Genomic DNA, 14,215 nt, shown 5'->3' with positions numbered 1-14,215 from the left:
GGGTGAAGATCATTGAATTGAATTGGGGCTTCTGGTTTAATTGTTGGACGGGTGAAGAAGGAAGGAAAGTTATAGGGTGGGAATGCGTGGGCCAAAAGCTGATACCTTTTATTTATGTGAATCCATTATTGATTGTGTCGGCCTTATCGTTCTCTAGGCTTAGGCGTACTTTCCAGAAGATTATTTTAAAAATTTTCATGTTCTTGGATCCTAATCTATTATTGCTTGCTAGCTTTCATCAATAATGTTAGTAGGGGTACGTGGATGTTACCCATGTGGTTGCAATATGGATTCAAATGGTGGGCTGGATCTCATTGGATTGGGTTGGGATGGATCCATTTGGGTTCAAGTTGAAATCAATTTTGGACCCATTTTAGGAGATCCAAGATCTTCATTCATACAGCCATTACCATCTGTGTTACCAAGAAAGGGCCCAAACTAGGATCTCTGTCTTTCTATTGCTACTGAGCTTACCATTCGGAGGGAAGAATGAGATGGAGCTTTATTTGGGCCTACCTTCTAGGATCGCTCGGTCAAAGAGGGAGCTATTTGACATTGTTCCGGATCTAATTTGGAACAAAATAACTGGTTGGAATGAGAGGCTACTGTCCCAAGTGGATACTTATTCAATCCATTATCCAAGCTGTCCCGACCTATGCGATGGGGTGCTCCAGACTCCCGGTCACGTTATTAAAGGAAATTCAGAATATGATTGCCAATTTCTGGTGGGGAAACTGGGGGAAAGCATAAAATTCATTGGGTATCTTGGAACAGTTATGCGATAGAAAGCTTTTGGCAGGTTTGGGGTTCCAGGTGTTGCATCTGTTATGTTGGCTAAGCAGCTGTGGCAGATTCTGATGCAGCCTGAGCAACCAAGTGCTTAAGGCGAGGTATTTCCCTAATGGTGATATTTTCTCTGCTTCGTTGGGAAGACGTCCCTTGTTTACATGGCGGAGTCTGGTGGCGGCGCAATATCTTTTCCGGGCTGGATGTCGATGACGGGTGGGGTCCGGTGATCTTATTCGAGTGTGGACTGACCCGTGGCTTCCTCGTCCCAGATCTTTTCGGCCCATTACCCCTCCCCCAGCTTCGGGCAGTAACTTGAGAGTTTCCGAGCTGAGGGATTCTGTTAGTGGGGAGTGGGAGGGTTCAGGAGTTATTCTGGCCGATGGATAGCGAACTTATTCTTAGTATCCAGCTTAGTCGAACAGGGGAGGAGGATATTTTGGTGTGGCACTATACTAAGACTGGCTTGTTTTCTGTCCGGAGCGCCTATCATCCGCTTGCGAGTTGGAGGCTCATCCTTGTTCGAGCTCCCGAGGCACGCGGGATCAATGGTGGTGGAGGAAAGTATGGCAAGCTTTACTTGCAAATAAGATCAAGGTGTTTGCTTGGCGAGCTGTCTTAATGCCCTTCCAACCAGTATCAATCTGTCTAAGATGGTGCGAGAGCTTCAGGGGGAGGCCCGTTCTGTGGGGCGTCTGATGAGGATATCATGCACCTTTTGACCCGCTGTCCTTATACTTGCATTGTGTGGGGTATGTCCTCTGTCTTCATTATTTAGGACTGTTAAGGCCCGGGATACCAGTCTCTAGATGCAAGAGGTTTCCTTCCGCCTTGATGACAGGGATTTTTGTCTCTTCTTGTGTATCTGTTGGTCGGTTTGGTGGTGCCGGAATCGTAAGCTTATGGAAGGGAGTTGTCTGGAGCCCTCTCAGGTGTTCGGTTTTGGGGTGCACTCCATGGAGGCTTTCCTTGTGCAGAGGAGAGTCTCTGAATCGGCATCTAGGCTCCAAACTCCTCTCGATGGCACGTTCCCACGGCGAATATTATAAAGCTTAATTTTGATGGGGCAACTTTTGAACGAGGCATGGAGCTGGGTGCTGGGGTGGTCGCTCGGAATAATTTGGGGCAGTGCGTGGCTTGGCTGCATGGCAGGGACTGGGGAGTTAGCAGAGGCTTTAGCAGCCCGGGAGGCGATTCTTCTCCAAATAAAATTTGATTGGACGAAATCAATTAAAAAGTGAGTGTGATACACTTATCACATGATTGATTATTTTTCTAATTACATAGTAATTATATTATAAGTATATTGTACTTGATATATAATTAATTCTCGTCCTCTCAAACTCAATTTGGATTAGAATTTCCTTACTACACAGCCGAAAAACCAAAAACTGCACAAGAAGTGGGGACACCCAGTTAATAGTCTCTGCTCTATGCAACACATAAATTTCGCAAGAGAGAACGTTAATATAACAGTATTAACAAGAACAAGGATGAATGTTGAGAGATGAAACAGAGTAGCTAGGATAGTCTCATGAACAATAACTCACTCCTGAGAGTTTCAATACAAAAATAAGATCCAAAAGGTGCCGAAAGAATCCAAATCAATGAAGCCAAAAACTCCAAACCAGAACCAGAACCCTATGGGCTAAATGCAACAAATACAAATATATAGATATATATATGGGCCGGAACTCGGAAGTCAATAGCCAGATAAAGTAATAATCTAAAGTAGCAAATAGACCACAGCCCATCCGGAAACAAAGCTACCGATGATCTTCTGCAACGACCACACTGCATTTGCTCCACTCTGCAATGAATATTTCAAGATAAAGAAGGGTTTATATGCAAATTAGAAAGTAATTTGTTTGGATCAACAGTCAGTAGAATTAAAAGAAAAACTATTTAAATGATAACTAGAACAACCTTATATTGATAACGCACACATTAACCGCAGGAAAGTTCCCAAACTATTCTGGGTATTAATCAAAGTTCCTGTATTAATTGAACCATCCATTCGTTTTCTCTCCATCACTAGAATCTGAACTTGTTAATTTTCTATCGACATCATATACACATGAGGCGTTGATTGTCTACTGCAGAAGCTAGTTTCACCATAAAGATAGTTTCAAGCTTTTCGAATAGATTTGATCATTTCATGACAATTTCGAGTTTCAGTTGTGTATATAATTCCATTCGAATACACACTAGAGCTCAATATAGAAATTAAGACCTATACTTGCTACACTTATTATTCATATTTCAGATAGGATGTATATATATATAAATATATGACATCATGCATCAACGCAAAGCGAATAGAGTAAGGAGAGAGAGAGAGAGATTTCAAAGTACTGGTAGACATGTGAAATGGTACGGTTGTCAGGTACCTGATCGGTGGCTGATGGAGCAGGAGAAAGCGCCTGAAGACTCGGACCTGGAGCTGCAGTTGGAGGTGCCGGAGGGCTCAGCAACGATGGAGACGGCGCAGGAGACGTCGGCTTTGATGGAGCTGGAGCTGGAACAGAAGCTGGTGGTGAAGCGAGTGGAGCAGGGGTAGGAGCAGCCGGTGGGGGCGGAGTAGGAGCGGGAGGCGGAGGAGACGGAACTGGAGGAGGCGGAGTCTGAACGGGTGGAGGAACAGCCGGAGGAGGAGATGCAGGTGGGGGGGAGCTCACGGGAGGAGGAGTGGCAACAGGCGGAGGAGAGGCAACAGGAGGAGGAGTAGCTGGGGGTGGAGTAGTTACAGCTGGCGGAGGGGAAGAAACAGGAGGCGGAGACGAAGTCGGAGGTGGTGTAGCTGCTGGTGGTGTGGGAGAAGTTGGAGGAGGCGAAGCTGTGGTGGTAGGGGGAGTGGAGACAGGGGTGGTAGGAGTAGGCGGAGCAGGAGTTGCAGTCGGAGAAGTAGATGGAGACTGTCCGGAGACGCCGGCGACGGCAATGCAGATCAAAGCCGTAAACACAAGCAGTTTCCGAGCCATTATTAATAAAATGTGGTATGCACACACTGTCCTCGGCCCAACCCGCTGCGCACCGAAGAGACAGTGAGTGAGTGTGAGAGTGAAGGTTAAGACGGAGTCTGTGCAGGGAATGAGACAGTATATATAGGAAGGGGGAAATGTAGGAATGAAACTGTAAAGACGTTTAAAAGCTGAAAAAGGTGTATATGTATGGTATGAAACCGTAGAGGAGTAAAAACAAAGATGCCACCTTTTTATGTACTGGTGTGTAGTTCGTGCAACACTAGGAATTGGGAGTTGTGATTTGTAACTACCAAAATCCTCTGCAGTGAGATATATACTATAGATGGGTCCCACCCACTCCTTACCCATTTCTCCATATGTCAATTCTTAAATCATCATACTAAGATGTAAATCACAACAAAAGTGGTAAAATCAAATTTCTTTACTTTTTAGCCATACAGTTTCTAACATCAACTTTGCAACTTTTATCATCACTACTGCTCCAATTCTGGTGTTTAAAGTTGGATACATCAAATTCGGGAAAAAAAAAAATCAATTCGCTATTTGACTTTTATTTTCTTAGAACTTTAATAATTTTATTGAATTTTGATTTTTAGTATCGATCTATTATACATATATAAAACATTTCTGTACTGTTTTTATTATTTTAATTAATACAATTTCAAAACATAATGTATAAAAAATTATTATTTTTAAAATTTAATTGATTTTTACATTTGAAACGGATATTCAGAGAAAAATTTAATAATTATCAAAATTGAATCAACTAATTCGATTTGATACAGGGTAATAATATTTTGATATATGGAATTTCCGTTCAATAAAATCTCAATTGGATTTTATCCAATGAACAACCTAGCGAATTTTCAATTGCCCTAGTATAGTTAGTCAATTTATATGAGAGTAAATAAGATTTTAAAAAAAAAAAGATAATGAACATAAATTAAATGATAAAGATGGGCATCTTCATTATAAAATGGAAGTGGCTTCACATGTACAGACTTAAGTTTTTTAATTTGAATGTGTTTGTGGGTTGGGATTGACCAATTTAAGGATTGTCCGAATAAGCTTTAAAGAAGTGATTAGTTTTCTTAATCAGAAAATTTTAATTATAGAAAATAAATACAAGGTAAAAGGATGAAACATGTGATGAGTGATGATGGTGGGTATAATTTTCCATCCATCAAAGTTTACCTTCTACTCTACTTATTCATATACTTACATCATACTTAGAATTACCCCGTTTTCAAATTTATAAAATCTAGTTTAATTAATGAAATTTAAGAAAAAAAAAACCAAAAATTCTTACATTTATTATTAACAGTGGAGTATTTTTGCCACATTCATACAGGACAGAAGTATGTATGCATTATATTTTTTATATCGCATTTACATGTATTTTAATTATATTTTTTAAATTTAAAAATAATAATATATTAAATCATTTGTTGATATAACTTAAAAATGTGATGCATTATATCCAAGTGATGGTGGCTAGTTTGGTTGAAGAAGACAATCAAATGGTGGCGTAGACGTGGCACGTAGGGTTGGTCTTGATTTGATTAGAATCAAAGGAAGGAACAGAAAAAGAACACTATGCTTAGACACCAATTTACCAGCCTGTCCTCATCATTTGCTTAATAAACTAATCATTGCACCGCAATTCCGCTTCCCACTTACTGTTGTTATTATTATCATTATTATGTCTTTTGTTTTGTGAAAATTAAATTAATTTTATTTTTTTTTCTTATTCGTCTCCTGTGATTAAAAGTGACATAAAAACTAACGTGCATTATTGATCGAATTGAAACATCTCACCCAACTAAAGTGACATACTATGAATCAAATCAAAGCCTCTTATCATGGATTATAATACTATGATTATTTTCGAGTAAATTAAACTATTTGATTTATTTTACATTAATATTATATTTCAAAATACTTAAATAATTAACCTATGCATGTTAAGTTAAATTCTTGATATGACATTAGTGTTTTTTTTTTAAAAAAAAAAAAGAAGAAGACTGGAATTGATGTAAGACAAAAGAAAAGAAAAGCAAACAAACTTTTTAATTTCAAAGAAAATAATTGAGATTTTTTATTACTTAGTGAAAAGTGGGGGAGGAGAAGAGGGAAGGGGGGGCCCACGTGTGGTGGCGTAGATTGGAAGGGAGGAGGAATAATAGGGTAAGTTTGGTGCAGTCATCAATTTGCTGTGCCTAAAGTGGATAGCGATGATCATGCCGCTCATGTCATGTAATGCAATAATACCCCATAACAACAGTTGGAGGCTGTAGCTACCTGCTCCTGTCTCATTGACGCTTCAATCTTTCTCGGACTCATCATTGATTTGTTTGTAGCAAATTGAATCATCAAGGATTTGGTGGCAGTCATAAACTCACTCATATTAGAACAGACAGCCCACTACTCAGTTTACTTTTGTTTATATTTTTAAAATTATGATTTTTCAATCTCGTATTTCCGAGGGAATTACGGTCTATGTTTTGAGCAGTGTGTGTAGATTATAGTCATTAAGGGTTTGTGTCCAATTTGGACAGCAATTCTGAAAGAGGCAGAGGTGAACAAAATGTTGGTAAAAGGCAATATGAGTTGGACAAAAGGGCCTTATCCATTTGGGCCTTATCCATTTGGGCTTAAGGAGATCGTTAGTATTTTCTTTATGGGCCTCATCCAAATTACGCTTGGCCCAATAGTGCAGTGGGTGTGTGGGCATTTCAGTAAATAACCAAATGAAAACCTGATAAAGTTGGAAAACGGCACAAGAGGCGGGGAGTGTTATTTTTGAAGTCTTATCTTCTTCTTCTTCTTCCAAACCCTTCTTCATTTCCAATAATCTCTATATTCACACCCGCTGATTGCTCAACAATGCCCATGTCTTTGCCTGTCTTTTCGAGTTTTCTGCCGGCCGAGACTCGGTCCTTCTGCCACTCCGCGTCTTCCGCCCCTGTCAGCATTGTTTCCGCTAACCTGCGTGTTTTGCCATCGGTGACGGTTTCTGCCTCCTCCAAGCCCGTTATGGAGACGAAGAAGCGCGAGCCCAGGGGGATAATGAAGCCGCGCCGAGTCTCTCCCGAAATGCAGGCGTTTCTCGGCGGTGTGCCTGAGATTCCCCGCACTCAAGCACTCAAGGAGATTTGGGCTCACATTAAGCAGCACAATCTTCAGGTATATACACATTCTGGAAACCTAGTTTTTATATATTTCTGGGCCTGTATTGTTTGTTTCGTCGCATTTTTGTATCTGATGCTTATGACTAGGCAGGTCTTTCTTTCTTCCGTTGACTTTGATTGTTAATGAGTGTCTTGGACCGTTTATTTATCTGTACTTTTACGTATTACTCTGAAACTGTCTCGCCTTGCACTGTGGTTATGTTATTTAGTTTTGCCTTAAGGGTTAATTCCAGCATTGTCTTTACTGTGCTGGCTTGGACCTAATGTCAAGAGTTTATCTGGTGATTTTGTTTCTCCATTCTTTTTCCTATCTATATGGACAAATGACAACGTGGATAAAGCATGTGATCCTGAGACTGAATTGAGTATTTTAATCTTCTATGTTAATGCGTTTGTTTACAGCTTGACATTGTGATGTTGGTATTGATGAAGAGAGGATTCTTTAATGGACAGCTAACATTTTAATTGTACAAAATAATTATGGGTTTATTACTGCGCCTTACTCTGAATCTTAATATCTTTTCTGTTCCTTTTTTCTGGGGTTACTCGTACAAATATCTGGCAATTATTACATATCGGGGTCAAAAATTGTCAAGTAGTTTCGACTTCTATTGTTGCAGAGTTTGTCTGTTAATTAATTGGAAGTTTGTGCTTGATTTGCTCAAATAGAATTAGGTTGCCGTGTACCTGAAATTTTATTAACATATTGCACGCGGCAAAGTGGTTGGACTCAGCTGTACCATGCTTAGTTTTGTAGACTATATTTGCAATTGTCGACTTTTTCCTGCTGGCTGCCTCAGAGTCAGCCTCTATTTTTAGTCTTATTTATTTCAGTCATATAACTAGATGATGGAAGAAGCAAGATGATAGTTCATGAGTTGGTAGAGAAGCAGGCAATATATCACTTGAGTTTTAGGCTGTGTGTTGTGAAGGTTAGCTTTGCATTGCTTTTGCGTTGGTTTATTCCAAAAGTTTCAGTAAACATGAGTTCTCTATGGATAAGCCAACCGTCTTCTTAATTTCTGAACTACTGACTAGTATTTAGTTTTGAATCCATTATCAGCATTGACTTGAATATTTTGAGGAATCTCATACAATTACTTTTTCACTGTTTCACTAAATATTGGTTGAAAATAATTCAGTCATTTCATGTTTACGTAGAACGAACTTGTTTCTTTTTTCTTCATTTCAGGATCCTGAAGACAAGAAGGTCATTATCTGTGATGAGAAGCTGAAGAAGATTTTCGGAGGAAGGGATCGTGTTGGGTTCCTTGAGATTGCTGGCTTGATTAATCCACACTTTCTTAAGTGAGAAAGTGAATGAGTACAAGGATTATGGCTTTGCATCTTGAAAGGAAATCAATCTTTTTTGTAAATGAAGTTTCTGTTGATGAATGATGTCAGTCTTTAGGAATCACTAGCTATTGTTTTCCATTATAGATAAATTTCAAAGCTCGTGGGCGAGAGGATCAGTCATCATGACTGATTTTGCCTTCGGATGCACTTGTAGGCTTTAAAGTGCAATGCTTTGTAGTGACTGCAAATATATGCATTCTTGATGGATCTCAAGACTGGCACAAAAATTCTTGTCAAGTATGGTGTACGTATGATTTGATTGGCATTCCTTTTTTCTGATTAAGTGCAGGTATCGGCTGGTAAAAAGTTTCTCTAGCTGGAGCAGCTTCATTTATTTAATTATATATCAGAAAAAGGCTACTAAATGTTGTATTATCCCCATTCTCTGGAGTACCCTACTCCTGCATTCTTCCATGAAACTGACTGCGTTTTGTGTAACAGTGTTGTAAAAATTACGTTGTTGGTTTTGAAGAACAGTTGTTAGGAATTATTGATGTTAAATGACAAGACATTTAAGTAATAAAAATTTTATTTTGAAAGTGGAGTTTTATTTTAGGATAACCTAGAAAGGAAACATAATGTTTGAATTCGTTTTTTGAGTGTTTTGTTGTATTTTGTGGACATAGAGAGAGAAAAATAGAGATAAATAAGTGTGTGTTAGAGATAGTATGTATGTTTGGATTTGTTTTTTAAGATAATTTAAAATAAGTATTATATGTTTAATGTTGTGTTTTGGGAGACAAAAATTACTATTTATTGTTAAATTATTGTCAAATCATGTGTTTTTTATATATATTTATGTATATGTGTGTGTGTATATATATGTATGTATTTATGCTAAAATAGTTAAAAACACCTAAATAAGGTGTTTTAAATGATGACTAACATTGGGTATGTTTTAACTTGTATCGAAAATAACTTGAAAATGAAAACAAACATAGTGAAATGGTTTTGGAGAGGAGAAAGAAACAATTATTGGTAAAATGGCCCCCTTATTTTCTATTGTAAAATTTGGGGATAATCATACTGCCTTTTTTTTTATATTTAATGTAATTATACATAATTTTTTTATAATTTAGAAAATTATATTTAGTAATTTTAATATTTATTTTTGTTCAATAAATAGATTTATTCGTTAGTTAAAGTTTAATAATTTTTTTTAATAATATTATAAAAAAATAAAATAAAAATTTATATTTACTTACGATTGATTTATTGTAGATCAAACAAATATTTTTTTATCAAACTATTCTTATAAAGATGAAAATAAACCTCCTCGCATATGTTAACATGTGAAAATGTATAAGAACAATTTGATTGTAATAAGTTAATAATAAGTTAATTGAAGGTAAATATGAATTTACATCGAGTTTTTTTGGCTAATATTAACAAATTTAGTGGTTTTTTTATGTACAGAGTAATCTTTTTGATAGACGAAAACAAAATTAGGAGTACTAAATATAATTTCTCAAATCATAATAATTTAGGTGTAATTATATCGAATTCTAAAAGGGAGTGGTATAATTATCCCTAACATTTGAAGCATGGGAACAAGATAGTCCTTAATAGGGATGCTTACGCTATGGTTTCGATTTTTCTATAATCTATATTCAAATCGAATTATCATTGATGGTGTTGTAAAATAATTTTTTAAATTGTCATTTTTAAAATCAAAGTTAAAGGTTTAGTTTTGTATGGTGGCGGGTGGTTTGGGGGTTTTAATATTTATAACAAAAATAAAATATTGTGGCTAACAAAAATCAAGAAATAAAACAAATGTTTGTATGTACAAGCAAGAAAAACCAATATTATGCACCATAAAACCACCAACATTTTTCACACCTTTAAGTAAATTCAAATATAAGACCACATATATTAATCCAACAAGAAAGTACTTAATTCAATAAAAGCAAATGATCGATTTTAGAGAAAACAACGATAAAAAATAGAAAAATAGAACAAAAAGTGCGGTAAGAGAGAGAAGAGGAAAAAGGGAAGAAAAAAATATAGGGGAGAAGAATGAACGAAAAATTGAGAGAATAATCAAATGGGCTTAAATAATTAAACATATTTTTTTGATATAAAATCCAAATATAAATTTTACAAATATGGACTTTATAATGTGAATCTTTGCTAATATATAAATTGTAGGATTGTATAATACGAATATAAAATTCTTTTAAAAAATTAATTAGTTTGTCAAATTATTATATACATATAACTTAAAAAACTAATTATATTATTTAGCGGTGCAGTTCAATTTTTAGTAATTTTTTTAAGTTCTAAAATAAAATCAAATTAATATTTCGATATGATTTTACTTTAAATTTAAATTTACGGGATAAACATGGAGCTTGATAACAACAACTTCAAAGATTTCGAGCAGTGTTAAATTTTTTTGATGAGCCTAGTCCTTATACCAAGAATCAATAAGTATGTTGGAAAAAGCCATTTTATCAAAGTTCACGAACCAATACAATTCGTTGCATGTACCAAAATATTGAGCTTGTGTTGGGTTGGGTGGTGTTTTATGTAGCAAGATTTGTCCCTTGAGAAGGAAAAGATTTTTTGTTGAAGCGCAAATGGACCAAGAATTTGACTGCTAGACATTTGCAATTGCAAAACCCCCTTCTCCCACTCTGGATTTGTTTCGGCGCCAATGGCAGAAAAACTAGCTCTTCCTCTTCTCCTCCCAAACCCACCACCACCAAAACCTTTCTTCCAAGACACCCACTCCTCCGTCCCTGTTCCCTCTCCCCCGCCGCCCTTAACCCCTCTATTCCAAGAATTCTTCCACCACCAACAGCCCCAGCCCACCACCTCCTCCACTTCCCCGAACTACCCCTCCTCGGTACCAAGACCACGACGTCGCATTGGAAAACACGGAGATCCCAATAAGGGTAAGCCTTGGTTTCACAACCGCCTCTCTTCTCAAGGTGAGCTCACTCTTCACTCCCTCATTCATCCTCAATTCAACATACAACAGCTGGACGATGAGTTATCTTCTTTGTTCAATTCTCGTCATCGAGAAAACGAATTCTTAAACGATTGTACAGATGCAGTATTTTCTGATGTCTTGGGTATAATTAAGGCTTTGGGCTACTATAAAAAATGTGACTTGGCTTTAAATGTGTTTGAATGGATTAAGAAACGTGAGAATTCGGAGAATTTGATTAATGGGTCTCTTGTGGCGGTGATTATTAGTATGTTGGGCAAAGAGGGTCGGGTTTCTACTGCTGCTTCTTTGTTTCATAATTTGCATAAAGATGGATTTGGGGTTGATGTGTACGCCTATACTTCTTTGATAACCGTTTTTTCGAGTAATGGGCGGTACAGGGAGGCCGTAATGGTTTTCAAGAAAATGGAGGAGGAGGGTTGCAAGCCTACTTTGATCACGTACAACGTGATTTTGAATGTTTATGGCAAAATGGGCATGCCTTGGCATAAAATTATGGCGGTTTTTGATGGTATGAAGAGCTCGGGTGTTGCTCCTGATGCTTACACATATAATACCATGATAAGCTGTTGTCGACGGGGCTCTTTGTATGAGGAAGCTAAGGGAATTTTTGAGGAGATGAAGTTAGCTGGATTTGTGCCGGATAAGGTGACCTATAATGCGCTACTGGATGTTTATGGAAAGTCCAGGAGGCCTAAAGAGGCCATGGAAGTTTTGAGGGAGATGGAAATTAATGGTTTTTCACCCAGTACTGTGACTTACAATTCCCTGATATCTGCTTATGCTAGGGATGGTTTGTTGGAGGAAGCGTTAGAGCTCAAAGCTCAGATGCTTGAAAAGGGGATGAAGCCAGATGTGTTCACTTATACTACACTGTTGTCAGGTTTTGAGAAGGCTGGAAAGGATGAACCTGCAATGAGGGTATTTGAGGAGATGCAACGTTCAGGTTGTAATCCAAATATATGCACCTTTAATGCTCTAATCAAGATGTTTGGAAATCGTGGAAAGTTTGCAGAAATGATGAAGATTTTTGATGATATTAAGGCTTGTGGATGCAAGCCAGACGTTGTTACTTGGAATACCCTTTTGGCTGTGTTTGGGCAGAATGGAATGGACACTGAAGTATCTGGGGTGTTCAAAGAAATGAAGCGATCAGGTTTTGTAGCTGAGAGGGATACTTTTAACACCTTAATAAGTGCTTACAGTAGATGTGGATCTTTTGATCAGGCAATGGCTATTTATAAGCGCATGTTAGAAGCAGGGGTAACTCCTGACCTTTCCACTTATAATGCTGTTTTGGCAGCGCTGGCTCGGGGAGGGCTGTGGGAGCAATCGGAGAAAGTTTTTGCTGAAATGAAGAATGGCCGATGTAAACCCAATCAGTTGACTTATAGTTCCTTGCTTCACTCATATGCTAATGGGAAACAAATTAAGAAGATACACGCTCTAGCTGAAGACATATATTCAGGAGTAATTGAACCCCACACAGTGCTGCTGAAAACCCTTGTTCTGGTCTATAGCAAAAGTGATCTATTAATGGAAACAGAGCAAGCGTTTGTAGAGCTAAGAAGAAAAGGTTCCTCTCCAGATATAACTACTCTGAATGCAATGGTCTCAATATATGGTCGCCGGCAAATGATTGACAAGGCAAATGAGATCCTAAACTTTATGAAAAAAAGTGGATTCACGCCTAGTCTGACAACATACAATAGTTTGATGTACATGTACAGCCGTTCTGCAAATTTTGAGAGAGCTGAAGAAATACTGAGGGATCTGCTATCCAAAGGAATCAAGCCTGATGTCATTTCATACAATACTGTAATCTATGCATATTGCAGGAATGGTCGGATGAAAGATGCATCAAGAATTTTCTTAGAAATGACAGAATCTGGACTTACTCCAGATGTAATCACATATAATACCTTTGTTGCAAGTTATGCGGCTGATGCAATGTTTGTGGAGGCTACTGATGTGATTCGATATATGATCAGCCATGGTGTCAAGCCAAATGCAAGCACATATAATTCCATTGTGGATTGGTACTGTAAGCTTAATAGGAGTGATGAGGCAATAATGTTTGTTAGTAATCTTCGCAAACTCAATCCTAATATTTCTAAGGAGGAAGAATGCAGATTATCAGAACGGCTGATGAAGAAATGATTATAAATGCTTCCGTCTGCAATGGATTCCAGCAGCACTGTTTCCTTCTCTGCTCGTTCTGTTACCAACCCTGAAAGCTGTCTACATTAGTTTTCTTTCCCAGAAAGTGACTTGATGAACAGGCTTCTCTCTATATATGGTCTTGTTGCGACATGCTTTTTATCTGGTTTGCAAAGGTGACATTGATTCTTGAAAGACTAATATGTAGGACTTGGAAATCTAGAACACAGTTATCTAATGTACCTTCACAATTAGTAGGTACAGGTGCAGTCACGTACAGCTGTGCGTCATGGTCTCAAAATCACTTTGATGTTGTATTATGAGACATTTCAGAAAAGAGAACCAAATTGTGATGTAAATATTTCTATAGTAGAAGCTATACATTTTAAGTAAGTTTAAATAAAGCTGTCTGTTCTCCCGTCTTCGCATTTATTTTGTTGTGACGGTCACTGCTGCCGAATGTGGATTGGCTAAATATATTCTTTCCAACATTTTGAAATTTCTTGGCTTGCAAGCTAGAGCTGGTGTCCTATGGATTTCAAAGCCGTCCGAGAGGCCATTTATCAGGTGCCTACGCTACCACATTTGGAGGAAATTGTGCTTCTTGTGAGCATGACTGCATGAGCTATGGCAGTCCCCCCCGAGCTAAGATAGGGTGGGCTGAGGTCAAGTAGGGCGAGCTATTGCTCAGACAACCTTATTGGTTTAGTCTTGGTTGGTCAAGCTGATGAAGTGCAGTAAAGGCAGTGAGACAAGCACACTTGATAAGCGGAGCTTTGATG

General features: G+C 37.8%; 3 protein-coding genes across 3 annotated transcripts; 2 read left to right on the top strand and 1 right to left on the bottom strand.

Annotated features, from left to right (window-relative positions):
- Positions 2,234-3,965, bottom strand: LOC105169480 (classical arabinogalactan protein 9). The gene is made up of 2 exons (XM_011089874.2): positions 3,177-3,965; positions 2,234-2,596 (listed from the first exon to the last, which is right to left on the bottom strand). Exons 1-2 carry the CDS (start codon positions 3,765-3,767, stop codon positions 2,513-2,515), a joined length of 675 nt encoding a protein of 224 aa, XP_011088176.1. The 5' UTR covers positions 3,768-3,965; the 3' UTR covers positions 2,234-2,512.
- Positions 6,546-8,623, top strand: LOC105169479 (upstream activation factor subunit spp27). Its single transcript, XM_011089873.2, has 2 exons — positions 6,546-6,956; positions 8,154-8,623. Exons 1-2 carry the CDS (start codon positions 6,657-6,659, stop codon positions 8,271-8,273), a joined length of 420 nt encoding a protein of 139 aa, XP_011088175.1. The 5' UTR covers positions 6,546-6,656; the 3' UTR covers positions 8,274-8,623.
- LOC105169478 (pentatricopeptide repeat-containing protein At5g02860) lies at positions 10,831-13,855 on the top strand. Its single transcript, XM_011089872.2, has one exon. The coding sequence runs from the start codon at positions 10,977-10,979 to the stop codon at positions 13,431-13,433; it is 2,457 nt and encodes an 818-aa protein (XP_011088174.1). The 5' UTR covers positions 10,831-10,976; the 3' UTR covers positions 13,434-13,855.

This window comes from Sesamum indicum, linkage group LG8 (assembly GCF_000512975.1).
Source record: "Sesamum indicum cultivar Zhongzhi No. 13 linkage group LG8, S_indicum_v1.0, whole genome shotgun sequence".
NCBI lineage: Eukaryota > Viridiplantae > Streptophyta > Magnoliopsida > Lamiales > Pedaliaceae > Sesamum > Sesamum indicum.
Note: the sequence above shows the minus strand (reverse complement) of the source record. Positions and strands in the feature narration are given on the sequence as shown.

What these genes read in the sequence shown, in the direction of transcription:
- LOC105169478 (XM_011089872.2), top strand. Translation starts at nt 10,977, where the DNA reads ATGGCAGAAAAACTAGCTCTTCCTCTTCTCCTCCCAAACCCACCACCA.
- LOC105169480 (XM_011089874.2), bottom strand. Translation starts at nt 3,767, where the DNA reads ATGGCTCGGAAACTGCTTGTGTTTACGGCTTTGATCTGCATTGCCGTC. An exon ending in CTCCATCAGCCACCGATCAG is followed by an intron (nt 2,597 to 3,176) that starts GTACCTGACAAC and finishes TATTCATTGCAG; the next exon opens with AGTGGAGCAAATGCAGTGTG.
- LOC105169479 (XM_011089873.2), top strand. Translation starts at nt 6,657, where the DNA reads ATGCCCATGTCTTTGCCTGTCTTTTCGAGTTTTCTGCCGGCCGAGACT. An exon ending in TTAAGCAGCACAATCTTCAG is followed by an intron (nt 6,957 to 8,153) that starts GTATATACACAT and finishes TCTTCATTTCAG; the next exon opens with GATCCTGAAGACAAGAAGGT.